Source organism: Bipolaris oryzae (genome assembly GCF_000523455.1).
Source record: "Bipolaris oryzae ATCC 44560 unplaced genomic scaffold scaffold_1, whole genome shotgun sequence".
NCBI lineage: Eukaryota > Fungi > Ascomycota > Dothideomycetes > Pleosporales > Pleosporaceae > Bipolaris > Bipolaris oryzae.
Window position 1 is genome coordinate 166,072 of NW_006911277.1, and position 26,245 is coordinate 192,316.

At 50.5% G+C, this 26,245-nt stretch overlaps 17 protein-coding genes across 17 annotated transcripts; 10 read left to right on the forward strand and 7 right to left on the reverse strand.

The window, feature by feature from the left end:
- Positions 1-121: 121 nt before the first annotated feature.
- Positions 122-1,272, reverse strand: COCMIDRAFT_31624 (uncharacterized protein; the record flags this gene model as incomplete). The annotated part of the gene is made up of 2 exons (XM_007684158.1): positions 122-1,158; positions 1,248-1,272. 2 exons carry the CDS (start codon positions 1,270-1,272, stop codon positions 122-124), a joined length of 1,062 nt encoding a protein of 353 aa, XP_007682348.1.
- A 308-nt stretch (positions 1,273-1,580) lies between these two features.
- COCMIDRAFT_79963 (uncharacterized protein) lies at positions 1,581-2,279 on the reverse strand (the record flags this gene model as incomplete). The annotated part of the gene is made up of 2 exons (XM_007684224.1): positions 1,581-2,131; positions 2,195-2,279. 2 exons carry the CDS (start codon positions 2,277-2,279, stop codon positions 1,581-1,583), a joined length of 636 nt encoding a protein of 211 aa, XP_007682414.1.
- A 283-nt stretch (positions 2,280-2,562) lies between these two features.
- Positions 2,563-3,369, forward strand: COCMIDRAFT_80184 (uncharacterized protein; the record flags this gene model as incomplete). The annotated part of the gene is made up of 1 exon (XM_007684225.1): positions 2,563-3,369. The coding sequence occupies one exon, from the start codon at positions 2,563-2,565 to the stop codon at positions 3,367-3,369; it is 807 nt and encodes a 268-aa protein (XP_007682415.1).
- Positions 3,370-3,588: 219 nt separating this feature from the next.
- COCMIDRAFT_31626 (uncharacterized protein) lies at positions 3,589-5,327 on the reverse strand (the record flags this gene model as incomplete). Its single annotated transcript, XM_007684159.1, has 2 exons — positions 3,589-5,184; positions 5,232-5,327. The coding sequence occupies 2 exons, from the start codon at positions 5,325-5,327 to the stop codon at positions 3,589-3,591; spliced, it is 1,692 nt and encodes a 563-aa protein (XP_007682349.1).
- A 141-nt stretch (positions 5,328-5,468) lies between these two features.
- Positions 5,469-6,882, forward strand: COCMIDRAFT_80144 (uncharacterized protein; the record flags this gene model as incomplete). The annotated part of the gene is made up of 2 exons (XM_007684226.1): positions 5,469-6,090; positions 6,137-6,882. 2 exons carry the CDS (start codon positions 5,469-5,471, stop codon positions 6,880-6,882), a joined length of 1,368 nt encoding a protein of 455 aa, XP_007682416.1.
- A 385-nt stretch (positions 6,883-7,267) lies between these two features.
- COCMIDRAFT_80142 (uncharacterized protein) lies at positions 7,268-8,872 on the forward strand (the record flags this gene model as incomplete). The annotated part of the gene is made up of 2 exons (XM_007684227.1): positions 7,268-7,376; positions 7,425-8,872. 2 exons carry the CDS (start codon positions 7,268-7,270, stop codon positions 8,870-8,872), a joined length of 1,557 nt encoding a protein of 518 aa, XP_007682417.1.
- Positions 8,873-9,075: 203 nt separating this feature from the next.
- Positions 9,076-9,938, reverse strand: COCMIDRAFT_31629 (uncharacterized protein; the record flags this gene model as incomplete). The annotated part of the gene is made up of 3 exons (XM_007684160.1): positions 9,076-9,485; positions 9,541-9,648; positions 9,698-9,938. The coding sequence occupies 3 exons, from the start codon at positions 9,936-9,938 to the stop codon at positions 9,076-9,078; spliced, it is 759 nt and encodes a 252-aa protein (XP_007682350.1).
- A 394-nt stretch (positions 9,939-10,332) lies between these two features.
- Positions 10,333-11,851, reverse strand: COCMIDRAFT_31630 (uncharacterized protein; the record flags this gene model as incomplete). Its single annotated transcript, XM_007684161.1, has 3 exons — positions 10,333-11,487; positions 11,533-11,733; positions 11,786-11,851. The coding sequence occupies 3 exons, from the start codon at positions 11,849-11,851 to the stop codon at positions 10,333-10,335; spliced, it is 1,422 nt and encodes a 473-aa protein (XP_007682351.1).
- A 409-nt stretch (positions 11,852-12,260) lies between these two features.
- On the forward strand, positions 12,261-12,734 carry COCMIDRAFT_293 (uncharacterized protein; the record flags this gene model as incomplete). Its single annotated transcript, XM_007684110.1, has 1 exon — positions 12,261-12,734. The coding sequence occupies one exon, from the start codon at positions 12,261-12,263 to the stop codon at positions 12,732-12,734; it is 474 nt and encodes a 157-aa protein (XP_007682300.1).
- Positions 12,735-13,015: 281 nt separating this feature from the next.
- COCMIDRAFT_80134 (uncharacterized protein) lies at positions 13,016-14,509 on the reverse strand (the record flags this gene model as incomplete). Its single annotated transcript, XM_007684228.1, has 1 exon — positions 13,016-14,509. The coding sequence occupies one exon, from the start codon at positions 14,507-14,509 to the stop codon at positions 13,016-13,018; it is 1,494 nt and encodes a 497-aa protein (XP_007682418.1).
- A 613-nt stretch (positions 14,510-15,122) lies between these two features.
- On the forward strand, positions 15,123-17,451 carry COCMIDRAFT_80254 (glycoside hydrolase family 20 protein; the record flags this gene model as incomplete). Its single annotated transcript, XM_007684229.1, has 2 exons — positions 15,123-16,682; positions 16,741-17,451. 2 exons carry the CDS (start codon positions 15,123-15,125, stop codon positions 17,449-17,451), a joined length of 2,271 nt encoding a protein of 756 aa, XP_007682419.1.
- A 270-nt stretch (positions 17,452-17,721) lies between these two features.
- On the reverse strand, positions 17,722-18,857 carry COCMIDRAFT_79938 (uncharacterized protein; the record flags this gene model as incomplete). The annotated part of the gene is made up of 3 exons (XM_007684230.1): positions 17,722-18,083; positions 18,136-18,751; positions 18,804-18,857. The coding sequence occupies 3 exons, from the start codon at positions 18,855-18,857 to the stop codon at positions 17,722-17,724; spliced, it is 1,032 nt and encodes a 343-aa protein (XP_007682420.1).
- A 1,131-nt stretch (positions 18,858-19,988) lies between these two features.
- COCMIDRAFT_31635 (uncharacterized protein) lies at positions 19,989-21,214 on the forward strand (the record flags this gene model as incomplete). Its single annotated transcript, XM_007684162.1, has 3 exons — positions 19,989-20,031; positions 20,221-20,632; positions 20,809-21,214. 3 exons carry the CDS (start codon positions 19,989-19,991, stop codon positions 21,212-21,214), a joined length of 861 nt encoding a protein of 286 aa, XP_007682352.1.
- Positions 21,215-22,150: 936 nt separating this feature from the next.
- Positions 22,151-23,066, forward strand: COCMIDRAFT_298 (uncharacterized protein; the record flags this gene model as incomplete). The annotated part of the gene is made up of 3 exons (XM_007684111.1): positions 22,151-22,448; positions 22,525-22,939; positions 23,000-23,066. 3 exons carry the CDS (start codon positions 22,151-22,153, stop codon positions 23,064-23,066), a joined length of 780 nt encoding a protein of 259 aa, XP_007682301.1.
- Positions 23,067-23,762: 696 nt separating this feature from the next.
- COCMIDRAFT_31637 (uncharacterized protein) lies at positions 23,763-24,023 on the forward strand (the record flags this gene model as incomplete). The annotated part of the gene is made up of 1 exon (XM_007684163.1): positions 23,763-24,023. The coding sequence occupies one exon, from the start codon at positions 23,763-23,765 to the stop codon at positions 24,021-24,023; it is 261 nt and encodes an 86-aa protein (XP_007682353.1).
- A 259-nt stretch (positions 24,024-24,282) lies between these two features.
- Positions 24,283-24,687, forward strand: COCMIDRAFT_80152 (uncharacterized protein; the record flags this gene model as incomplete). The annotated part of the gene is made up of 1 exon (XM_007684231.1): positions 24,283-24,687. A coding segment is annotated over one exon (405 nt), but the record flags the coding sequence as incomplete, so codon positions are not given.
- A 57-nt stretch (positions 24,688-24,744) lies between these two features.
- Positions 24,745-25,848, forward strand: COCMIDRAFT_80209 (uncharacterized protein; the record flags this gene model as incomplete). The annotated part of the gene is made up of 1 exon (XM_007684232.1): positions 24,745-25,848. The coding sequence occupies one exon, from the start codon at positions 24,745-24,747 to the stop codon at positions 25,846-25,848; it is 1,104 nt and encodes a 367-aa protein (XP_007682422.1).
- Between the last annotated feature and the right edge of the window lie 397 nt (positions 25,849-26,245).

The window sequence follows — 26,245 nt, forward strand, 5'->3', positions numbered from 1 at the left end:
TAATACACTACCCTCTGTAATTCTATAATCCAATCCGAATAATCCCCTTTGCTACGCCATAAACGCCTTGTCATGCTGTTCAGTCATTGCATATGTTCGCACACCCCTTCGACCTGCAACATCACGAAGTCTCCATTTCAACAACGTCTGGGCTCTTGACCTCGCCTTCGCTCGGCAAGCTGAATACCTTATCCTTGACTTGTGCTGCTAGCAGACCCATATCTTCTTCACGCGCAATCTTCGACCCCACCGCGCCCAGCTTGGTCAATTGGTTCTTGACCTCGAGGCTGTTCGAGTAGCCCTGACCGCCCTTGAACCGTGAGCTGTTGTGTGACTCTTGCTGCATCTTGCGTGCCAGATCGGAGATTTGCTTAGTGCCGTACTCGCGGTTTGAGATCAGGGGCGACGACGAAAGCGTCTGTACCCAGTACTTGTTCCAGAGGGCCTCGAGCAGTTTGGCGTCCAGAGAAGACTTGTAGTGCGAGACCTCCAAGGAATAGTAGTGACTGGCGTGAGCACCAAAGTCCTCAATCTTGCCCAGCGGAATGGTCTCAAAACCGTCGCTGTCTGTACCTCCTGATACCTTTGAACCACCGGTCTTTTGCTGGTTCTCGACGTACTCGGTCGAATATGTGCGGAAGGCGCCAATCTCGACTTTGCCTGCAGAGATGGTTCGGTCGGGGTCGATGACGATGGCACAGAAGGGGTCTTGAAATTGCTGTTGTGTCTTCTGTGTATTGACATCGATACCAGATAGCCAGCAACCATAACCAGGATGTGAGTGGTACCAGCCCACTGCGTTCTCCATTTGCCCTTGTTCGCGTGCTCGCTGCAAGAACTCGACCATGTACTCGTTTGCCTCATCCTGCGCATTGACTCGTGTCTCTGTCCCTTCGACAGGTAGTCGGAAGGCGTCTGTGACGACAAAGGTATGTGCTTCAATCTTGCCTAACATCAAGCCCATGACCTCAAGTGAGCCACCTGAACGCGCATGCATGACCATCTTGAGGAGGGCGATGGCAGAGATGCGGACCGAAGTGAAGTAGTTGGGGTCGGTTCGCCATGGGTGGGCCTCGTTGATGGCTCTCTGAGCAGCAGGAGAGTAGTTGTACAGTGCATCCTTGCTTGGATCCACGAGCTTTATCGAGTTCTCGAGCTCTGGGAGACGTATATTAGTGACATGGTCGAGTGGCGGGGCATGCGGGGCGCACATGACGCTGTGCTATTGAAGAAGCACGCTTACTCACCCCAGGTCTTGAGTGCGGTACCCATTGTGCAGTGATTTGGAGAGTGGTACCGCAGAAGTGCGTTGTCTGGTTTGCTGGTGGGTGGAGGTGGGGAACTATAGTAGAGTAGTGGGATTGCGGGGAGCTCGGGAACGCCAAGACATGACCAGGCACCAGCGTATGTCAGTGTATGTCAGTATGCAATGTCCAGTGTCAAATAGCATGACCCAAATGTAAGTCGAAAATCTACACAATTGGATCTCCTCATTGTCATGGTAAATCCAATACAACGTCGAGGCTGGCCTACCCAAACACTACTCTCTAGACCGTCAAACTTTCTCATCTTCCGATTGTCTACTTGATCCTCCGCGACTGATCTCCCCACCCGGACCGTTCATTCATCTTCTTAGCTTCTTCCTCCATTTTCTTAACCCACCTCTTGGTCAATTCATCATTCTCCTTGCGCAGCTTCTCCTTCTCCTGCTCTGCCATATTCAGCTGCAAGTTGAGCGCCACCATTTCGTCGTGCACGTCCTCTACTAGTCTTCCTTTGCCCTTGAGTTCCTCAGCTGTGTCTCTGGCCCGCCTCTCGAGTACCCTGCGCGTCTTTTCCAGATGTTCTATTCGCCGTCTCTGTTCCGTCTCTGTGGTTTTGAGGGCGAAGAGTTCAGCAGAGGTGGCACTGAGTCGTGCCTCGAGGTCACCGCGGGTACGCTGAGTGGCTGCAAGTTCGGCGCGGAGTTGTGCAGCTGTAGAAGACGGTGCGGGATCTGTTGTAGCGGAACCTTTCGCTTTGCCTTTGCCCCTGTACGTCAGAGCCTTGAGAGAGGCGCTGGCAGACAAAGGTTCTTCGGCGGGAGCTGCTGGGGGGACCAGGCTTGCTGTGCCATCGGCAAGTTTTGTATCTACGTATCATGAGCCCCACTCGATGCTTCAGCGCAGCACAACGCAGGCAAAAAGCCTCTTACAGGCGTTGACGTAGGCCTCGTGCGCCTTCTCCCTGGCATCACGCGCGTCCAGTGCAGCTAGATAGTCCTCGAGCGGATTACTCATGGCGGCAGGCCAAGTTGGTTGTAGCGAAAGTAACAGTGCGCCAGGCCTGTCGTTACCATGGTGGGTTGCTACATGGGGTGGGCTGGAGATAGTCACGGAGGTGTGAGTTGGCGGGGGATGCGGCCTTCTCGGAGGTCGTCGCTGCTCCGATTCGATCTCGACCGGTACTAGCGTCAATCGGAAAACATTGAAGCTTTCTACGATCGTTCTCACACCACCATTGGCAGTTTTTCTTTTTCTTTCTCACTGACTATTACAGCCGTCTTCAAAGACTACATCCGAAATGCCGCCCACACACATCTCTGGAACCTCGCGTGCACTGTACCGCGTCTTCATCGCCCCATCTCTGCGCACCACGACTTCAATTCCACTGCTATACGCTCCAGCATTTGCGCCTTCAGTGTCAGGACATACATCTCTCGCCTCTTCAACACCCAGTCTTACCTCACGGACATCAATCCGCACAAAGAAATACACCAAAGACACCCGTCGCCATGCAATATCAGACTACTACATCATCGACAACGCCATCGAAGCCGAGCGCATAAACCTCGTAGATGAAAATGGCACGTTCCATAATGACGTTCCGACCGACGAGGCATTGACCAGCTTCAACAAAGTCACTCACCACCTAGTTCAAATGACGCCAGGAAAAGTCGATGAATACGGACAACTTGACCCCGACAACCTGCCTACCTGCAGAGTCATTTCCAAAATGGATCTCCGCGCTCAACACGAACGCAAACTCGAGACGCTGCGCCGCCAGGCAAAAGGTCAGGGCGCTGGTCCTATCCCAAAGTCTCTTGAACTCAATTGGGCAATTGCGCCTGGTGATTTGAAGCACCGACTGGAGTCTCTGAAGAGGTTTCTCAAAGAGGGGAGGAAGGTTGAGGTTTTGATGGGGCCGAAGAAGAAGGGGAGAAAGGCGACGCCTGAAGAGGCGGATGCGGTTCTCAAGGCTGTTAGAGATGCTGTGGCAGAGTGCAAGGGGGCTAGAGAGGGCAAGAGTGAGGGGCAGGTTGGAGGGGTAATGACGGTTGTCTTTGAAGGGAAGAAGGTGGAGAAAAAGGTGGAGGATGACGCGGCGTGAGATTTCTACGTCACCTAACTCGATATCAAGCATTAGGTGTGCTTCTCAGAACTAAACGCCCAGTCGCGGTCAGTGAAAGAGACGGAAAGAAGCATCAGCATGTGCACCATGTAACACCACCACCTGCCATTTCACATGTTATGTAAACGATCAAGCCACGGCTCACGAGCATCTATAGATACAATTGTACAATAACACATACACTTCTGAACAAGAAGTCTATATCTTCTTTTCTTCCTTCCCTGTTTCAACCGCTGGAATCTCAACTGCGTCCACATCTTCAACAACCTCTGCATTTTCAGCCTCGATCTCAGCCCTCTTCGTCGCAAGCGCCTCTTCGCATGCACGAATCTCTTCTTGCGCCTTTTGCTTTGCCGCAAAGTTACCGTTCAAATTCGCGACAACGGATTTTTGCTTTGCGACCTCGAGTTGCGCTTCAAGCAGCGCCACTTCCACGTCATCAACGTGCGTCCGCTCGATGCTAGCAGCTTCAAGTAGCTCCTCTGCCTTTTCTAGCTCGCCGCCAAGACGAAGAGCCTCGACGCGGTGCTCGTGGACCTGTGCGGCAAGTAGTGCAGCTTCGTACTGGACTTCTAGTTTCTCGACTTCAAGTTCGCGCATTTCGACCATGAGTTCCTCTGCTTTTTGGCGGGATGTCTCAGCTGCGGTGTTAACGACGTCGTCCTTGATGTTGATTTGGTAGTTCAGGGTTTGAATGCGGGGGAAGCGGTCAGGCTCGCCGTGGTCGAGGTAGTCGGCGAAAGACTGGCCGGTCTTCTCTGCGAACTGGATTTCCTTGGCTTCGGCAAGGAGGTTGTAGGCTGAGATTGTGAGTTCTGTGCGCTTGGGACCTGAAGGGAGGGATTCGGCTTCGGCGTAGCGTTTTGTTGCTGTGTCTTCATATGCCTCGGCGCGGAGAGTTTCTTTTTCTTTGGGATCGGCGAGGGAGAGGTTGCGGAATTCTTCCCAGCCGACGACGGATTCGAGTTCTGAAGGGGGTGATGACCTGATGAGGCTCTTATGCCATGGCTGGAGAGCCTTGTGTGTAAGGTCTTCTTCATGAGAAAGAAGAATGTTGTGCAAAGCGTCGCGCTCAATGATCACGCGAGAGAGCTCCAGCAGGTTCTTGACATCGACTTCCTCCCATGTTAGGGTTTGCTCGCCACGGTCCATCTCAACGAGCGCTTGTTCCAATAACGGTCGCTCCTCCAAAGTCACCATCAAGCTGCGGCCTTTACCCTGTAGCTTCTCGTGGTGCTTGAAGATATCGCTCAGTAATCTTGTCGATGGACTTTCAATCTCCATGGCATTGTCAACGATGATGAGCTCGCCCTTTCTAAAGCGATACGATAATGCTGTCCGCCATGCTAGGTCATATACCTTCTTTGGAAGCTCTGACGAAAAATCGCGGGGCTTGGGACCGAATGCGACTCCACCTCCTCTCAACATGGGCGACTTCTTGTCTCCCAGACGGGCGTGACCTGTACCCTTTTGTGGTCGAATCTTTCTTGCTGAACCGCGGACCTCATGTCTGGTCTTCGTAGAGGCAGTTCCCAACCGGGTCATGTCACCCTCATAGATGACAGCACGATGTAATATGTCTCGTCGGGTAGGCAGGTAGAGGTGATTTGCAGGGTATTGTTCGAACCGTAGCGGCTCTAGTGAGGGGAATTGGTGGATAGTCGCCAAGACGGTCTGCTCCTCAAACGGTTTGACGGGGACATAATCGGCGCCTGGTTGTCTGATTGTTGATATCGTGGCATTGACTGGCGCAGACGTGGTTATGGAGCGGGCAGAGGGTGTACATAGAGATTTCTGTGAGGCGTTAGCAGGTCGCATGCCACAAATAAGAGACTACCTACAGCGCAACGAATGCACAGCGCATTCTGCCGTATTGACAGCCTGCTCAATTGCAATGTGACGCCCCGCATCGGCGCGGATAACCTCGAGGAAGCCATGCCGGGTCGGGTATCAAAAAAAGCCCCAAGGTTGAAGTCGCGGAGTTGAGGGCGGAGGTTTCGGAGCACGGACCGTCACCCATCACCACATTTTCTAGCACCACCATCACTCGGCACATCGACACCAAGCCATCGTCCGCCATGGCCTCCACACCGTCCGTACGCCAGTTCAGCGCATGCCTGAGATGTGTGCGACAGCTGCCTGGCGCCATTGGCACGCGCCGTCTGCTCTCGACCTCCGCTGTGGCCCATGAAGAGGTGCAAACGCAATCTGCGAATGCGACTCGGCCTCCCCCACCCTCGAACCCTCCCGAAGGTGCTGCCCAGAATGCATCGCCCCAAGCAGTCCCCGAATTCATGCAAAAATGGGGCACACTAGACCCTCAGATGGTGGAGAACAAGAAACAGGAGCGCCGCCTGCTACGGAGAGAGCATGTGCAGCCAGTTGGATCTCGCCGTCGTCGTGCTGCTCTTCGCCGTTCTGCGATACAGAAGGCGACAGAGATTCCCTTTGAACAATTACCTTATCAGTGCTTCCAAGAGGCTCGCAAGTTTTTGTTGGAGGATAGGCAAGAGAAGATCAAAGAGATTGAGACGCAACAGCTGCGAATCAAGAACTTGATGGACCAGGACCCTAGTGTCAGTGGTGGGCCTGCGGCCAAGGAGCATAGGTTACGGAGTATGCGGAAGCATTTGAACGAATTGATCATTCTGGCCGATATCAATGACCCAGTGGTCAAGCGAAAGTTTGAGGATGGACAGGGTAGGTTATATGTCTGGTTTTCTGGGCTTGACTGACCGCTGTGAAGGTGACATGAACAAGCCCATATATCGATACCTTGCCGACAAGAAGTGGCGACAGTACAAGCGTCTCGTTCTTGAACAGCGTGTTACACAATTGGCCATTATTCCAGATATTCTTCCCTCCTTGGACCTTGTGGCAGATATCGATCTCGGTTTCGGTAGGAAGTCGGCTGCACCAGGCGACTTTGTCGACTCTGCGATCAGTGAGAAGATGCCTCGACTCAACGTCCAGATGTTCACCCCGGGTGAGAAACTCGTCACAGTTGTGGTAGTAGATGCAGATGTGCCTGTCCCAGAGACTGACAGCTTCACCTACCGATGCCACTTGATTGCCTCCAACATACCACTTTCCCCCAACAATACATCTATACCTCTTCAGCGCATCGCCCAAGAAGACCAAAAGGTCGAGGATCCTAGCGCAAAGAAAATTGCGCTGCCCTGGATTGCGCCCTGGGCTCACAGGGGTGCGCCGTACCATCGTCTGGGAATCTTTGTCTTTGAGCAGAATGCTGGCCAGGCGCTTGATGTTACCAAGTTCAACAACGTCAAGCGCATAGGGTTCAACCTGCGCAGTTTCACTGACTCGAACAAGCTCCACCCCATCACGGCTACGCTTTTCAGAACCAAATGGGACGACAGCATGGCAGGTGTCATGGAGCGAGCTGGAATGAAGAGTCAGATCAATGTCGAATTCAAGAGGAAGAAGGTCGAGCCTCTTCCATACAAGAGAAGGACAGAACGCATGCGGTGAGCGACTTGTAAGAATCAAGCCGAAAGAGCGGGTGGACAATGTAGATATATGTAGATTATATAGTGCCTTGAAGCACTCTACTATTACATTTCAAGTGAAGCATATGTATTATGGTCCGAAGAGCGTGAAATCTATGGGGTGCATGGGCCCAAAGGTTGAGCACTGAGGTCGCTCCTTCCGTCTTTAGTGTGTTAATGTCTCTCACTCTCCCGCCCTAATATATCAGCGTCGTCTGCCGTCCGCCACCTTCTTTTCCCACTGACCGTGAAATGGCTTCTGCAACTGGATAATCACCTTTAGCATCATCTTCCTTCTACATCACCATATCGTCATCTTCTCTATCCCATATCGCGTTTCTATCACACCTTCGATACAAGACATAGTGATGGATCCGATTGCGACTAAAAATCCTTCAACTTCTCTACCATCTCAGCAGCAGATAGCCCTTGCTATTGCCATCATCCGATGTAAACCCGCAGGAGTGCCGTTGCGAGGTGGGTAAGCGCCACTGAAACGCACTGCAAATCAACTAACAAGGCAAGAACACGTTATCCACCTACGGTCCCAGATTAAGCTTGGCCAAGACCCGAGAGAAAGAGCGAACCCGGGATGCTACGTCGATCAAGTTGCCTACTGGAAGGAGCGATGCAAGCGAGCAGAAGATGAATGTGAACAACTTCGCAGTGTCAACATCAAGCTTGAGAGATCGAACCAACTACTATCGAACCAACAGAGCCCAATTTCAGAAATCGAAACGGACTCCAATATTCGGCCCCCATCATCGACAAAGGGTTTGAAGCGGCCAAAGCAGGTCCAAAAGCGGGCCCATGACCTGGTCGCTGCCGCACAAGAAACTATCAATCAGGATTTGGATTTCTTAGAGGCGATTGGAAAGGATGGTAAGAACCTCATGGAGTCACTGTTCAGCGTTCATTCACTAGGCAGAAATAGCGGTCTTGATGCCAGCACGTTCTGTTCACATCTTATAAGCAGTGCTTCAGCCATGGGGAAAACCATACTGTTCATCGCCCAAAATCACGACTCTCTTGCCCGACAAGAACACAAGAACACTAGCGGAGCAACTTCCCCGGGGAAGGATAAATCGGATTTTGCCAATGCGCTCTCGGTATGCGCCAGAACTTTTATGTCTATACTAGTCGGGTTAGACAAACTCACAAAGTCAGAAGCCAACAAGAGACTAGCGAGTTTGGTTATTTGTGAGCTAGCAGACATGTTCAAAGTGGCACTTAGAGCTATTGAGATATCCGCCCGGCTCACTGGACACAGTTTTCTCTCACAGCCACCGGCTCAGAAAAAAAGCAAGACAAAGACATCTTCAACTACTGTCAGAGAGTCTACTCCAGCCAGAGCAGTCGCACATCTCCTGATAAGTTTCCTTGGTCTCCTAGAAAAGAATGATGATATTCATCAACGGATTTTCGATGGCTTCATCTTCGTTCTTTTCGAACGCGTCGGCAGAAGACTCTACTACTCGACTTTTGGCCAGCACCGCTCTTCTAGTATCGAAAGGAACATACTACCGGTACCCGAAGCGAAAGATGCAGCTGAAGCTTCCAAGCGAGATTTTGACGCACTCGCCCTGCGTCTGGAAGCCAAAGCACTTATTCTAATCCTCGAGCGAGCAATGGGTCTGGCCCCAAATCACATGAACTCACAAAGCCTCAGAGCGCAGCAGAATCCAAATCGAGCTACCCGTGCAATGAGTGTTAAAAATATTGCTACTACCTCGAGGGCCCGTCTGAGTCCTCTTGCCAAAGATCGACTGCAGCGTACACTTGTTGCGTGCATGTATGGGCACAATACTGATGATGACTTTTTGGACGTTCTTACGAAGCCGATGCCGCAAATGCGTCTGAGTTCGTTGCAAAATGTGGCCAAGGTGGAGGATGAAGATGTGGAGACGTGGTATAAGGAGGAGGTGTGGCGGCTTGTTGGCTGGGATGTTCTTGCGCGGGAGAGTGGGTGGTGAGATGCTCGTCATTTCGGAAGCAACTTTCTATATAGCTTCTTCAGATAGTGGGCATAGGGTGATCTCTAGTCTGGGCTTTCAGTGCTTCGACAGAATGTATTGTATGTACGAACTACTATTTACTCAAGCGAGACAAAAACGCTACGACGATACACCTTACACCCTATTCTATCAACAATAACACATATACAACACCTCAGATCTCAAAGATGTTCCCTTCCCTCATTCAGCCTCTTCTCCTCCGCATACGCCGACACCTCATCAAAATTCCGACAAACATGAATCGCCCCCGTCCCATCCGTACCCGGCACATGCTCGAGCCCAGGCGTGCGGCTCTGTCCCTCAAGTGTCGTATCTCCAAAGCACATGATAGCATTCCTAATATAATCGAAGCAATGGTCGTTATGCAACAAGAAACTTTCATCGAGATGGAAGTCTTTTCTGCGGATCTGCATGACGAGGTCGTCCATGGAGGCAGCAATGTGCATAAGACAGTGCAGCTCGTGGAAGACGGCGAGGGAGAAGACTTCTTTGCCGGGGGCTTCGGGGAAATGCATTGGAGGTGGTAGGGTGTACGAGTTGTAGTCTGAGACTTCCATGAAGCCGGCGCCGACTGTTATGGTTAGAATGGAGAGTCTTTTTTTTTGTGGGAAAGGGGGTCGCCTTACGGGGGAGAAGATTAGTCCATTGTTGTCTTGTTTCGTTGACGGATTCAATTGTCTTGTGGTCGGATCTGAACCTCTTGTCGCTGCGGAAAATCTTCTTCTCGATCGAAACTGGAAATTTGTTAGAAAATGTGTGATAAGGGTTAAATAACCGACTTACAAACGGGAACAACGCGGTTGAAATCTGTTCCTACTGGCACTGCATTTGGTCGGTTGTGAAGCATAGACAGTTCGCATAATAGTATGGTGAATAGCAAGAAGTATGTGACGGGCCAGCGAAGAAATTCCAACTTTTCAAAGATTGAGCAGCACCTGCTTTGCCGAGGAGGTATGCGTTGGTGCTCAATAGAACTATCCTGAAAGCTTTCGCTGCTCACTTTGGAATACCGGAAAGGCGACATGGTACGGCTGAGTGGCGATTAGGGAAGAACTGGAGGATCAGTGTTGAAGTCAAGATCGCACGACTGCGATGAACGCAGTACCAACCACCTGAAAGCTATTGGGTTGAAACTGGCTCTTATGTGGGGAGACGGTCGACATATCCAGTTTGCATAGGTACGCCTATGTAAAGAAAGCTAAGCCTCTTTCTTTTGCCTTGAGCGTTATTCAGTTCCCAATTGGGTAATCCCACCCCAACCCCCTAAGAGGCCTATTGAAACCCATAGATTTACGTCTGTCCTTATTTATCAGCTTGGAAATCATCCATGAGATTCGCTGCTAAGTATGCAAGGGGCGACGGGCGCATTCTGGGTTTGTGAATGCATTGCGCCATCGTGATCCTTTAGTAGCTTAATCTCATTCCACATTCTTTTCGTCCGGAAAGCCCTCCAGATAGCTCTCCAGAACATCAACTACATCGGTCTGGGCAGCTTTTATAGTTTTCTTTGCCTCGCCCTGTGTGTTCTCTTGTTTCTTCTTTGCCCCAACTGCTCGACGATGCGCACGGCTCTTGATATGTAATATCCAGTCGTTTTCGGTAACAGCAACTGTTCCGCACGTGTCACAAATCTTCTTCTGCCAAAGATCCGGTCTTTGCCCGAGGTCGTACTCCTGTTTTGGTGTGAGCATCTCTGCTGCAGCGGGTGAAAGTGACGATGGCACTGGAAGGACCTCTCCCGCAAGGAACTGCTTAGTGATGGTAGTCGCAGGTTGTGCAACATCAGTAGCCCAATTCGAGATGTCGGACCCATCGACTAAGAAGGTATTGCTCTTCTGTCCCGAGCCGAGCAGTGCGTTGAGCAACTTAATGCGAATCCATTTGATCTGACGATTGGCATATTGGCGTGTAGCTGCTTGAGTCTTCTCGATGGCGGCTATTTTCAGTTTCTCTAGCTCTTGCGTTGACATTGTTTGATTTCCCAAAGCATGTTGGTATTCCAAGAACTCCTTGTAGCCTATTGATACCCATATACCACGACTTTGATCCATGCGAATACCGGTTTTAGCTTCATACTGCTGGCCAAAACTACTTAACTCTTGAACTTCTGAGAGTAGGCCTTTGTTCAACATCTTATCGACACGTCCATCAAGGCGACGATGTAGAACGTCTTTATCAGCGTGAACCCAAAACACCAAAGTCTCAAAGCGAAGACTTGGGGCACTATTAGATTGTGGAGCATCGGGCGAAGACGGGGAAGACTGGCGTTTGAGTCGCTGTTCACTGTATAACTCAGATGCTGGTCGTCCTGTCCTTAGATATATCTCGAGCGAGCGTTGGATTTTACGCCGTTCGTTTGGGTGCCAACGGTCTGCCATAATAGGATCAACTTCCTTCAGCTTTTCAAGGAGCACTTCAGTGGGCTCTTCCAATATTGGCAGTTTTTCATTGTTTTCGTTCAAATTCAATGCAGGCTCATCGGCAAGCGCATCTTGAAATAAGAGCGATTGCGTGTAATAGTGGGTTCCGCCGACCAGAACAGGTAACTTGCCACGGCTTCGGATCTCTTCAATCTGATCTGGTCAGTGGCATTCCCTTTACGCGGGCTTGGTTCATACTGTGTTCAAAGCCTCGCCTACAAACTTTCCTACAGTCCATGTCTCTTCTTCCAGGCCGATGGAGCCCAGGAGGTGATGAGGCACGCCTTTGGCTTCATCTGGAGTAATCTTGTTGGTAATAATTGGCAAGCCCCGGTACAACTGCATTGCGTCTCCATTGATGATCTCGCCATCGAATCTCCGTGCAATCTCCACTGCTAGCTGTCTACTGTGATCAGTTTTCGCTCAGCATGACTCAAATTATTTTCATTACATCTGATTTGCCTGTGCCAGTCGCACCCACGACGGCAATCAAAGGCTTCAGCGGCGCTTGCACCATCTTGCATGAACTAAACGATCTGATAAGACGCAACATGCATGGATCAAGTGATGATGCAGAAGGGGTGGTCTGGAAGCTGAAAATGCTGGCCAGATTCGTGCGGGGATACGCTTGCCCGAATGCAAACTAGCGCAGCCGATCGTGCCCTTCCGATTAGTTTTACCAATCGGCTGGAAGGGATGAACACGGTACCAAGTCGATTGGAGACGTAAAAGTCATACGACAACCACTCAGAGAGCTGATACCCCTCTTTCATTCACTCCTATACCACACGGTAATGCAAAGAAACGTGACAATCACGAGATGATCTGACACATGTTGCAGTCCCAACGTATCTCGCTCAAACCAAGTAAGATATAAAGCAAGCAAGACACCCTCCTGTCATCAAGATTCTTCAGTATCAAACATCATGTCTCATCAAACACCAAAAACGAACTTCATACCTCTCCTGCCGGTAGAGACTCACTCACAGACCAAGAAGGTCTTGCCTTTGATCACTAAAACGACACAAAATGACAGCGAACCAAACACAGAGACCGGCCCCTCCTCTAGGCATCACAACCGCACTCAAACAATCTCTGGTATTAGTCATGAAATTGTAGACCAAGGAAAGTATGACTACCCCTCTTTCAAAGCCAATATGCTTTTCTCACAAAGCAGCGAACGCTCAACTTCAGACATCACAGAAGAAAAGACTTCTGGCATAACACCAGAAGTCAATGAACTCTTAAAGACTGGTTCCTGGTCTATCCCTCATGCTCACGAGTATCAGAAGCATGCTTGGCATAGTTCCGTGCTGGGAATGGAGGCCAAAGTCAAGGATGAATGGGGATTTTCCAGCGCAAGCGTATCGCGTTCGCACACTCCAAACCCAGTTTGCTAAGATGATTGTTGTGAACAAAAAGTTTTCTTGTAAATCATTTGTGGCAATACGTGCAGTTTAGTGTAGTGTTTCTTCTGGTCAGCGCTAGTGAGTGCTTCCCCGCTCCTATGTAACCAAAATAGCTTTGTGGGATATCGTAGCGATCGATCGAATCAAGATTACAGAGTATTCAAATAAGATATGTATGTACTGTACATGGGATTTTGACCATTTTCTGAGACTGTACCGCATATCTCCAGGTTTATGTTTCACTAAACCAGCATCCTAGTGTCTGCTGACATTTAGGGCCTGGTCCTCCATGTCGAGTTCCTCGATATCATATAATCTTTACTTTGTATCGATTTCCAGATGCCCCAAAATCCACCCAATGGCCATATACCTCTCAACTTGAGACCCCAGTCCTTGTTCACCATTTCCGTGTACTTTTCAACATCTACGTGCACCTTGTCGTACACTTCTGGAAGCATCTCGGCATTGTATTTCTTTCTCAATCCTTGGTGCCATTTGTGGTCGAATTGGGACCAGAATTCTTCTCTGCTATAATACGTTTGCGCGTACAGCCACTTCATACCGCCCATTTCACCAAGCGTCTTCTCGAGAGCACGGTTCTTCTGGAGGTAGGTCGTGGGGTCGCTAGGTCCAAAGCCCCACAGTCCAATATTGAGCATCTGGTCTGGTTTGAGAGGATCCTTGGTATGCGGGTGCATGGTCGGCTGGGGGCTTTGCTTGAGAGGGCAAAGCCACAGTGGCCAGATGTTGAATGTCTTATCCGTGTACTCGATGAACTTCTCTGCATTCGGGTATGGCAAGGCCATGTCTTGTACAATGTACCGTGTTGCGATTCCGGATGCGTGCAAGGCTCTGTAAAGCATGCGCGTGTACAAGAAGTCATCGAGAAACCACCGAGTGTACTTGTTAAAGGGAAAGCGCATGTAGCTGAAGGCAGATCGTCCAACCCAGAATCCTCCGCGGTCGTAGCGAAACATGTACTCGGCCAATGGTATGTATTCTACGACTGGCTCGTTGGATTTTCGCGTTGCTGCTTCAACATGAAGATAGAACCACGGGTCCCAAGGGTTGCTAAATGTTTGCGGCTTGGTATTCGGTGGGAGTTCGTCAGTCATTTCGCCTGTGACTATAGCACCGTGGTCCTTGCTGAACAGCACACCATCAACATAATCATTTTTAGCTCCTTTTTCGCCTTCGGTATGCTCCTTGACCTCTTTGATAGCCTGTGCCACATTGCGTGTAGGATAGTATGTGGTCTTGACATACTTCCTGGCTTCGATAAGATTTAGATCTATCAGAGTGGTGACACCGAGAGTGCCGACTGCACCAGCAGCGCCCCGGAACAGATCTTCATTCTCTTTTTCGCTTGCCTTCATTACTCTGCCATCGGCCATTACCATTTCCACTTCATTGATTGTCCGGTCAAAAAAGCCAAACTTGAAGCTACTGCTCTCTCCTGCTGTTCCTGCATAACCTCCTCCTACAGTGATGCCGGGGAACTCCATAACAACAGGCGGTACCAGGCCATGTGGCAGAGTTGCTTCCACGAGTCGATCCATGGGGACATTGGGCTCAACAAGCGCTCTCTTGCTTTGTGTATCGACTTTGATGACATTTTTCAAAGCACTTATGTCAACGACATGCTTCTTGAGGTTTGGCCGCGTGCTATTTGTTGAGCCATGTGAGATTCGGAATGGCTCTTTTCGTGCAAAGTAGTCCTTGACTTTTGACGCGACTTGCGCGACAACACGCTGGTGACGGTCCATTTCAAGGATTTTCGTGAATTGAAATACCTTGCAATGCCGCTGTCATTGATACATGACGATCACGTCCTCGTCGTGTGATTGGAGATGTTGTTCTTCTAGACTTTATCGGTCAGGTACAGATTTTCTCCGACGCGCTAAGCTTCGCTCGTCTAGCTTCAGTGCTCCTAGTTCCTAGTCAGCCTACGTCTTTCTTCTTGGTATCTGCAGACCTAATACGTTTCCTTCTTCCAGGTTTTTTTGTTCTTTGTTCGTTATGCCCACGTCGCAACGATCGCGCACAAGCCATGCACTGCTCTGTGAAGACGGTTCAGGTGGGCAAGAATAAGCCCTGTACGAGACTTGCCGGGGCCGAAGTAGCACCTCTCCACCTCCACACCGTTCATTCCGTTTCTCGTTCTCGCTGAGCCGTGCATGACCATACCCCTTTTGCCATACCCCTTCCCTTGCTATCATGACCTCCAACGGCCAGCCGCTCTAAGGTTACATCGGCTTTGCAGATTGCGGGGCAAAGCGACTGGACAGCATCTGCCAAGATACCTTGGCTACTCAAAACAATAGAATAGTTTACCTTGGTCACCGCGCTCACTATGACTTCAATGATTTCGCGTCAATAATGGTTTTCATCGCGTCGTTGCTCCTACTACCTCAATTGGCTGTTGCGATACAGCCCTTGCCACCAGTTTCACTAGCAGATAAGGGCAACAACGACCTCGGCTTCTCTGTCACCAAACAAGGAACAAAAATATACATCCAAAACACTTTTGCTGATAAGAGAGACCCTAATGGCCTTACGTTGATACCTCCGAGTGCTGAAGAATTCGCGGAAACATTCCGCGCAGATTTATCGTCGTTGTTTGGTAGTCAATGGACCTTGGAACGCGTTGATGAGCTTCCCACAACTGGCATTCTCCTCGGTCCATTTCGCGGCAATGCTGACCAACTAACCTATGAGAACGGCATCGCGACAGAAGAAGGATATGAGCTCGATGTTACCAATGGCAGCATTTACATTGGCGGAACTGGTGCACAAGGCATGTTTTGGGGTACTCGGACTGTACTGCAGGAACTGCTGATCGGAAATGGATCTTTACCATCCGGAAACGTTACTGACGCGCCTGCATATGCCACTCGTGGATTTATGCTAGATGCAGGCCGGAAGTGGTACAACAAGCATTTTCTTAAAGAACTCTGTTCATATGCGTCGTTCTTCAAGATCTCGGAGTTCCACTACCACTCGAGTGATAACTATCCTTTGAACCGTGGCCGTAACGAGACCTGGCAAGATGTGTTTTCGCACTTTTCGCTATACCCGGAGGAGAATACAGAACTCAGAGGACTGATTCAACGTCCCAACGAAACATTGTCGCGCGCCGATTTTGAGGAGTTCCAAAGCCATTGCGCACAGCGAGGTGTCACCGTTGTTCCTGAAATTGAGGCTCCAGGACATGCACTCGCGATCACCAAGTGGAAACCTGAGCTCGCTTTGAGTAAGAAAGATCTGCTGAATCTAAGCCACCCAGATGCAATTCCTACTGTAAAGGCCATCTGGTCAGAGTTCTTACCATGGTTTCAAACAAAAGAAGTACACATTGGCGCGGATGAGTATGACGCAGATTTAGCTGATGACTACATCAATTTTGTCAACGAAATGGCCGATTTCGTCAAGAATAGTTCCGGCAAGGAAATCCGCATTTGGGGCACACATGAGCCATCAGAAAACTTAACCATTTCAAAAGACGTCATCATACAGCACTGGCAATACGGTCAGTCAGATCCAGTCTTGCTGCAAACAGATGGCTATCAAATCGTCAATTCTGAAGATTGGTGGGCTTACATGAGTCTCAAGAACGATCATATGCCCATTCTGCCAGCCCCATACCCTCAATTCTACAACGTCACGCGCACGCTCAACTTTGCAGATGTGCCAGGATTGCAGTGGGAGCCGTCACTATACAATCCTTTCAACAAGACGGAACAGCTGCAGCCCGGTGCTCAAGGCAACAAGGGCGCTATTCTAGCAGCTTGGAACGATAATGGTCCGGATGCAACGACGCAGCTGGAGGCTTACTACGCAATGCGGGAGGGTATCCCAGTTGTAGCAGCACGCGCTTGGGCAGGCAATCGCGGTGCAAAGATCAACGTAGCAGAGATATCAGACAGCTTAACCTTTCTAGTAAGTATGAGCAAAAACGTATTTGCAAATGTGTATGCTAACATTCAAAACTCCATAGGCACCTTCAGCTCCAGGACAAAACCTCGACCGCCGACTCCCAGGCTCACAAACCCTCTCTGCCCAAAGTCCCTCACTCCTAGTATCCTGGACACAAAAGCCATCTCAGCCCACAAACTCTTCCTTGGGACTAGGCTCTTACGGCCCGCCATATACACTCACACTCGATGCCTCGTCGCCCTTTGCCCTGTCTGGACCCGATACCTCACTCTCCATCAATATCGCCGACAACATCACCACGCTCGTCTTCACGACATCGGACGGCTTCCCATACCCTTTGCGTCGCGTATCTCTCAGCGATGGCCATGAACCCGGACATCCAGGCCGCATATGGACGAACCAGTCGACGTCGACACACGAGCCTGTTCCCATTACGCTGCCTGCAAAGTTGCGGATTGAAACTGATGTTGTGAATGGCAGTCGCGTATGGATTAACGATTCGTTTGCGGGTCGCTTTGAGGTGTTTGTATTTGGTGGGCGGAATACGCTGTTTAGCTGGAGTCAGATGGCGCTTGTGGCGCCGTTGGAGAGTGTACAGGGAGGTGTTGATAGGTTAGTGTTGGAGGCTGGGGTTGGGAACGGTGTGGCTCAGCAGGGTAATGGAAGTCAGGTAGGGCCGCCGTTTACAGGCGGTGCGGAGCGACAGGCTGCGTTTAGTGGAGGGGTTTTGGTTACGGTAGTTGGCGCGATACTGGCGCTCATTGTCCTTTGAAGGTAGTATACAAAGTCGACTTCGGGGAGTGTGTTGCTTATGAGAATACTTTGGAATGCTTTTTCTTAACTATCGAACATGTTAGACGTACGAAGGGGATAATAAGAGATTTCTTGAAAATTTAAAGAAATAGAGCATGAAACCGAATAATTCCTGTTCTCTCCACCGTGCAAGTGGGACAAAGCGGTGACTTAACATTGTTTCTTCATTTGTAGTTCAAGCAAGATGCGACTAATCAATCTACAATGAGTCCAAAATTAGATTTTCACCTCAGTACGTCGCAGTCAGTCGTTGAACCAAGTAATCTCCACTCAGGACATCCCCATATTTTCTTCCATCCTTCTCATATGTTCCAGGAATGGCCTCAATCTTACGGTCGTAATTTGGATTACAGAAGTAAGCTATCGAGTATCGTGGTGGATACTCGTCCTTGTCGGCATCCTCTGGCTTTGGTGGCGGCTCTACAACGCGGTGCTTGGTTGACTTGATGGTATCATTGGACCAGCGGGCGAGTAGGTCACCGGCATTGACTACGATGGTTCCTTCGATGGGTGTCGCATTGACAAAGGTACCCTTTGGTGAGCGGACCTGGAGTCCACCCCGAGAATCTTGGAAAAGAAGGGTTACCGAGCCTGTGCTTCTGTCAGCAACTGTTCTGATGAGTTTTCAGATAGGGTTTCAGACCATAGTCGCTGTGCTCGCCTGCGCGAACCTGCAATTGGCCGTCATTCCTTTTGAAGACACTCTTGGACACGCCCGGGTAATGAAGTAATCTCAACGTGTTGTCTCCGGCATCTGTGAAGCCGTCGAACCACTTCTCGTCGATACCAATACCCAGCGCAATTGCACGCATGACATCCCTGTGCAAGTTTTTGCAAGTCTCAAAGAAACCCATCATCTGTTCTTTGAATTCCTTTGCTTCCTCATCCCCGCTCGGCCACATGTTGGGAGTCTCTGGCTGATCGTCGCGCCCGATTTCCATACTCTCTTTCAAATCTGGCACCAGGGCACGCATCTGCGCTTCGGTCCCCGTCTCTTCGAGAACAACGAGCTTTTCGCGCCCCTGTGTTACGTAGCCGCGGTTGGCGGCCGCCGAATACCATGCTAAGGCATCTTTCTGTTCTTTCGGCCTGGCGAAGAATTTGGCCGAGTGTGAGAAGACTGTTGAAACTGTCGATTGGGGTATGCCATGGTTCTTGAGATAGATGAAGCCGGCGTTCTGGAAGCCTTTCAGAACAGCGTCGGCAGTCTGCTTCTTGGCATTGGCGTCGCCAGAGAGGAATGCGGAAAAGTCGATGAGCTGTATGATGTTAGACGAAGGAAGCAGTTAGTCTTGTGCAAAAAATAAATACTGGAATTTCCAAGTCATCCTGCGAGACTGCAGAGTCAACAGTAATGCTCGCCATTGCGGTCGCTTGGTATGTTCTGTCTACTAGGCGGCTTGCTTGGGTGTATGTGAGCCTGCAGCAGCACCACCGGTATATAGCTAGACCCGCGTTTTGGAGGATTTGTGAGATGAAATTATCTATGAAGCGGCGGTTTCCGCTGTGTCATGCGCATCGTGAAATGCTCAGGTGTTGTAGGTGGGGTTGTTGCCACACAAGGAAGGTGCAGACGATAGGCGATAAGGCTAATGGTGGGGTTAGTGGGACGACGACAAGGCGCTCAACGTTACATCTTCATGTATCGTAAGTTCAGTTTTCACAGATTCCGTCATCAGGTGTTTGAAATCAGAGTGATGATCAGCAGGAATCCAATTTGGCTGCCTTAGCGTATTCTCACAACCTCAAGCCATGCTATAAAGACAAGAATCCTTATTCTTAGTCCGCTTCGAGCTTACCATATCACATTTCGTAAACAACTCGGAATAATAGCGTGCCCTAAATTGAATTTGTAAAACGAGTCCAAGAGTCGTTTCATAAGATAAATACAACACCCGCCACTCCCAGCCAGTAGCATCGCTGTTATAGACGCAATACTAATAGCTACTATAGGAGATTGTGAGAATAGTCAGATTGTCGACCTTCTATCACCCTTTGCTTGTTTACGTGATACCCTTTCTCTGGTTTCCGTTTTCTACATATGTTATACTCCGTATTGCATTAGTTCCCTGCCTCGTCTATTGTGAAAGCTAATCAATATATATTCGATTTCTTCATCGAAACCATGCACAAGGCAACAACCATAAATGAAGAAAAGGGGCAGCGAGCGAGTGTAGGATTGACTGATATCAACTGACTTTCCAGTCCTAAATACAGTGCAAACAACAGTGCCGGAAAAGGTAAGCAGTTAAGCTCATCTAACACACACCCTTCTAGATAAAGCTTCAAGATCAAGAGCGCGCCAGACTGGTCAAGAAGACTGTTCCAATGCTCTAACACTGACTATTTGTGGATCGATTGAGTGATAATCATGTTCAGCACATGGAATCGAATAACTCGGCGCATATCCCATAGCACAGCTGACTTTAGAATGAGGTTACGCCTCTCGAGAAAGAAGGGCAGAGAGAGAGAGGGAGAGAATGGAGATAGGACATTATGCAGAAACTTGCAGGTATGCTGCATGCAAGTGACGTGCGTAGCATGTCTATGCGCCAAGGTCTAACCCATGTACCATAGTGAAGGTGAAGGTAAAGGTGACAAACAAACTTGCGCCACTTCCATTTGTACGAGCGTCCCGTGTTGAATCACTCTTACCCGGCCACAATAGCAATTTACCGAGTCAATGATCACTGGCTGCTATAATTCCAGACGTCCTCACTTGATTGAGCACCTATTCGATACCAACTCTCTTCAAAGTACTATTACAATCTTTCCTTTGTCACCTCATTCTACAAGATCATGGCCACCATGTTCAAATGCGAGGCAGCAGTCAGGGATGCAGAGCGCGCCGAGCGCAACGCCCTGGCTACTACGCAGGACAAAACGGGAGTGAAGCCTTTTCTATTCAAAGACGAGAATGAAATACTCCAAGAAAAGATTGAGGAAAACGAGAAATACAGAGACATCCTGCTCCATATGGTCAAGAGGCATACTGAGGCTCTGTTGCCACCCAAAGCCAACACCGGGGGTGCTGAAGAGCATGCGAGCGCAGTGACAAACCCTAATAACGCGAATTACCGACCTGCCCACCATCATGATCCGAACTACCTAAAAACACCGAAGCAGGCTGAACACCTCAAGTAAGCACCCCAAAACGGCCACTCAGTACATCTCCTAACCATAATCAGCTCAGACTTCCCTCCTCAGTCCCTCCCCGATCCTTCAAACCCTCCCCTAGCAAAGCCAGATCGGTCCAGAATCTTCAGGTAAGTATCTCCCAAACAAAGCACCTAGCATACCTTCTCACCATACCTAGTCCACAAACCATCGACTACGAACAGCAACTCCGCACTAAGAACGAAGAACGAGCTGCCCTAACCGCAAAACTGCGCATAGTACAAAAGGAGAGAGCGCAGGTCTTGTGCATGTACAAAAGCTTACGCGAGAGAGCATTTGAAAGACGCACCGAGGAGCAGGTACGTCAGTACAGAAGATTCATGGCGCAGTGCCAGAAAGAACGGGCTAACCACGCTGGTCAGGGTGTGCAGGGAGGCAACGGCGTTCAGGGAGGTAAAGTCAAGAAAGAAAGGGGAGACATGAAGCCTAAACTGCGCAAGCACACGGACAAGGGTAGTGTTGATCGAGAGGTCTCCGAGACTTTCCTTGAGAGACTTGAGTCTAATCTTGTGATTCGCGAGAAGGCGGATGACATGCCGGAGTAGGGGTATGCGGATTGATATGGCTTGAGGCATATATGGGGCATTGACAGTATCCTTGGGTATTCTGTAGTGTTTTCAGGCGTAAATGGATGTCTGTGGGATGATTGAGAGATGACTATGGACTGCGGGATTACATATGCGTTCGTGTGAGCGTGAATGGAATCCGATGATGGATTTCTAACCAGTACGCTGAATGTAGAGTAGGTGGCACGGCATGACGAGCATGGATTCATGTAAGATACTGATAGCACACACACCCTCAGCTGCCCGCTACTATGACTACTAGTCGCTCTATCTGATATGTAGTGGCTGTCGCATAACGGCGCTAACCAAAGACAGAACCACCACCACCTTCATGTATGTGAACTGGATAGCTAGACCAAACATTCTTAAAAACAAATCAACTCGCACCATTTCTCGTCCCAAACGCTTATCATCCCAATAAATATATGCAGCCGAAGCTGCATACCCGTTAAATCGGAGTTTGGTTCACTTCATCGGTACATAGTGCCATACACTCCCAACATTCCCACCCCAGCAACCCGATCCCCCGGGCCCTCGCACTCCCAGCGCCCCGAGCCCCGAAACCATAAAGCAACCAACGGGTAGTTCGGGCGGCCGCTCTCTTGCTACGAAACCCCCCGGTCTCCGCTCACGATTTACGATGACCGCGAAGACATTGGCGCGGCATCGGGTGCTGGACCCTGAGATCGCAGCGAGAGGTGAGAAAATGACGTCTTCGATACGGCCGGCTTTGAACGCAATTCCGCATAGAATATCTATCTACTGTGTTTCCGTCATCTGCAATGCGGTGTTTCTTGCATCGCATTTACCAACCGAAACAAAACATAGCGATTCCGCGGAATAACATACATATATACTTATAAGGTTGGACCACGTGACACGACACCAAACACGGAATCTTCAAGTACTACATCCATGAGCATGGGCAACACACAATCAACGGTGCGCTATCTGGCGCCCGCATCTTTCATCTACGACTTTGCAGCGCAGCAATATGGGATTTTCTCCACGCCCAATATGATGGATATTCACAACCGGAATCTGGCGGCTTTCTCACCATATCCGTATTTCATCGGGGCCTTCTTTTTCCCGCAGCAAATCTTCCAGCTAGTGTGGTTGTGGAAGCTGTGGAAGCAGGATGGGAATGAGCAGGAGCGGGCGATGATGAATAAGTTTGCGTGGTGTTATAGTTTGGGGAACTTTTGTATCGGAAGTAAGTGTTTTACCCTTTTGAGCCGACAGAGGGGATTATGAAAGATGGAGATTTTTTTGCTAACACGGTTGGATAGCTTGGATGTTCTTCTGGAATGCAAACGACTTGGCGACTTCGAATATCTTTGTGATTATCAATACGTTGGCGCAGGTGACGTACATCTCGACGATGCTAGAGCCGCTGGATACACGGTCAACGCCCAACTTTCTCACGCACATTGTTGCGAAGACGTTTGCTGGTATTGGCGTGCTAGACCTCTTGCACAACACATCAGCCGCATACTATGTTGGTGTCGAGCCCAGCTCCCTGGTGCAGGTCGCGACGGGCATTGGTTTCGCTGCTGCAGCAAGCGTGAGCGACTGGATTTTTGGCGGATGTCTGGTATACGATCTCGTTGCACTGTCTGTAGGACAAGAAGGCAGCTGGTCGAGGTTGCTGGGCGGATACGCAGCCATGACAGCGGGTATCGTGGGCTTCAGGAACTTCTTTTAGTAAGTATACTGATGTTGATTTGGACACATCGCATGGAGGGTCATGCTGACCGAGTGCAGTCCTCGATGGAAGGGTCAGACGCAAGGCGGATACTCGAAGATCGGAAACGGCGGTGATGATGCCTAGACATGGGAGGGTCACGCGGATGGAGGGGAGATGCAGTACTTGACGATTCGATCCGATCCGATACTAGGACATGTCATGTGTAGATTAATTCCTGTAATACTATGAGCAAATGCCAGAACGTGTTGCTGTCGCGTGTTAAGATTCATCGCAGGCTTCCTGATGCCACATGTCCCCCAATCCATGGCGACATGACTTCCCGTATTGGGCTGAGGGTGGCATTCTTGTTACGTTTCGGAGGGGGGATCTTAGTGGTGTTTATTAGTAGACGGGTGCGCCATGGGGCCGATGGCGGAGAAGCCGCAGCCCACCTACGCGCTATTGCAGCCATGGACCCCGACGATCGTCGTTGATATCTCTGTGGAGTGCGACGATCCAGCTCAGAGTCGCGGAGTTGGAGCCATTCACTGTTCAGCATGTCGCGAGGCTGGGGATCAGATCCATAGCCAAGATGCCGCGAGCGGCGGCAGGCGGCAACAGGCAAGCCCAAGCGAGCTGAGATCGCGTGCCCACCCCCGGCCGCCTCCACGACCCCGAGGTGGGTGGAGATAAGGCTTATCTTTCACTCATGACACTGCAACCCGTTCAAGTCACACTCTCCTGCGGCCTCCCGTCGTATCCCTTCCGCCTGGCCTAGCCGTAGCCTACGACGCTTGTCCTATTCTTACCCCCGGCGTCAGTCATGCGAGCCCGCCGGGGATGCGCAGTTGGAGGCAAAGGGCTCTCTATGAGCCCGAGTGGGCCACGGATGACTGTTACAGCCTCCCCTTGTCCTTGACGTTGACCTTTCTTATCTTTCTGTCCTCGTGCTTTCTATTCCTTTCCAAGTTTTGCAACAATTGCTGTGCTTCGTTTTGCTACCGTAAACCACGTCTCGCGTCTTATCAGCACCCCATCGGATCCAACGACGTCACCGCGCCGACCGCTGGAACGCCGACTTGCAACGGACGACTCCATTAGGCGAGTCGCGAGAGTTTAGAGTTGCAGATTCTCCTAGGCCTTTGTGATTATTCGTCGCTCGTTGCATCCGCGCGCTGAATCCAGCCTCTGACCATTCCGCCCCCGCTGCCGAGGCGCGAACAAGAGCGCGAAGAGGAAGAAGCAAGTACAAGAGGAAGAACAGGCCGGGAAACGCGTCCCAAATCCTAGATACAGGACCTACAGCCCAAGAACTCTGCACCGCGCCCTTCGTCGAGTTTCATCATACTTCTATGGCGCCATGCCACCCTACCTATCCCCCTTGCATATAGCGAGGCCTTCGTTACCGCCGAGCTGCGAACCGACCAACGCGTTCCTGTACCACCTCTCAGCCACATTCCATACATGCATACCTACGAATCTCGCCCTTATATCGACGCTCCTTGGCACATGCAGTATCGTATCGTGGCTATTCGCACAATTACCGCAGATATATAAAAACCACAAGCTCAAGTCAACTTCGGGGTTGAGTGCCTTTTTCCTGACGGAATGGCTCCTGGGTGATTTGACAAATCTGCTGGGGTGCCTGTTTACAGGGCAGGCATCGTGGCAGATCATTATTGCGGCATACTATGTTTTCGTAGACTGCTGCCTATGCGGGCAGTGGGTGTGGTATGAGATGCTACACCACGGACGACCCCTACGCCCCATCTGGGGCCGATGGAGCAGTTCTCCAAGTAGCAATCCAGGAGCAGGTGGTTCCATGCACCAAGTTCTGGAAGGCATGGGCATAGGCAAGCCAGCGAATACGGTGGATAAAAAGGACAATACCAAGGGGAGCACGCCGCAAGACGTACCGCATTCAGGCCAAAAGGACGTCTTCAGGATCCCCAACTTTGCGCGGTCCCCAAACCCAGCCAAAGAATCATGGCAAGGCACTCCTCCCTCCAGCGCATCTCCAAACCCACACATCCGCCGCGTAGCAGCCTCAAGCCCACCCATGCCCTCCCCCAAAACAATCATCTACATAACCCTCCTCATCGCCGTCCTCACAAATCCCACACTCGCAAAGCCAATCTCCCCTTTCGCTCCCGGCCTCGCCCGCACCCGTAGTATCTCCCACACAACCACCACCACAATCACCACAATGACATCCACCGACAGCGCCGCTTTAGCTGGCAAAATCTTCTCCTGGATGAGTACCTTCCTCTACCTAGGCTCCCGACTCCCCCAACTCTACATGAACCAAATCCGCAAATCCACCGCGGGCCTCTCCCCCGCCCTCTTCGCCGCCGCCTTCTTCGGCAATCTCTTCTACTCCTCCTCCCTCGCCACAAACCCCTGCGCCTGGCGTGACTTCGCCCCCGGCGAAGGCCGCGGCTGGGTCGATCCCTCCGGCAGCAATCGTGAGAGTTGGATCCTCCGCGCCTCCCCCTTCTTCCTCGGTGCTGCGGGTGTGCTCCTCATGGACGCAGCCGTAGGTCTCCAGTTCTATTTCTTCGACGACGCAGTCGCGCCACGGGGTCGCTCCCAACTCCCGCGCGACGACGAGGTCGTCATCACCGTCGATGAGAATGGGAAGCTTATCCGTAAGAGTCTACACTGGAGACGCGTTAGTGGGTGGATGAGGGGATGGGCACCTGCTGTTAGTGTGGCTGCGACCCCGAATGTGAGTCGTGCGGTTACGCCAATGGATTCGCCGCGCGATGCGAGTCCCGCGGGCAGTGTGGGGAGTAGCCAGAGCAGTGGGAGTCAGAGCATTCCGATTAAGAGGCAAGGGAGTGCGTTGGATGAGGCGAGGGCGTTGTTGGGGACCGGTAGGCATGCTAGTCCCAGGAGTTATGGGGCTGTGGGGAGTCCCAGGTAGATGAGTACATTTGTCGGTGTGGTGGAGCACTACTCAGCTTTTGTGTCTTTTTTTCCATGTCGAGCATCATGGATAATGCTGGACTTGCGGGGTTTTCTTACATCTTCATAGGCATATTGTTATCTTGCATACATGCATTCATCTATTTGTAGGCGTTTTTTTTTGGATGGGGTTACCATCTACACGGGAAATGACTTGGCATGATATTCTGGTATATCGATAGAAAAATAGCATCTTCATTATGCATTTTTATCAAATTGTGCCTTCATTATCACTTCTAACCAGCAACTCCAATGTTGGAAAGAAAAGGATACTCTATCATTCAGCTAACAACGATATCTAAGACTACAACTACAGAGATGCCAACTAAAAGAAAGAAAGAATCTCAGACAGCATA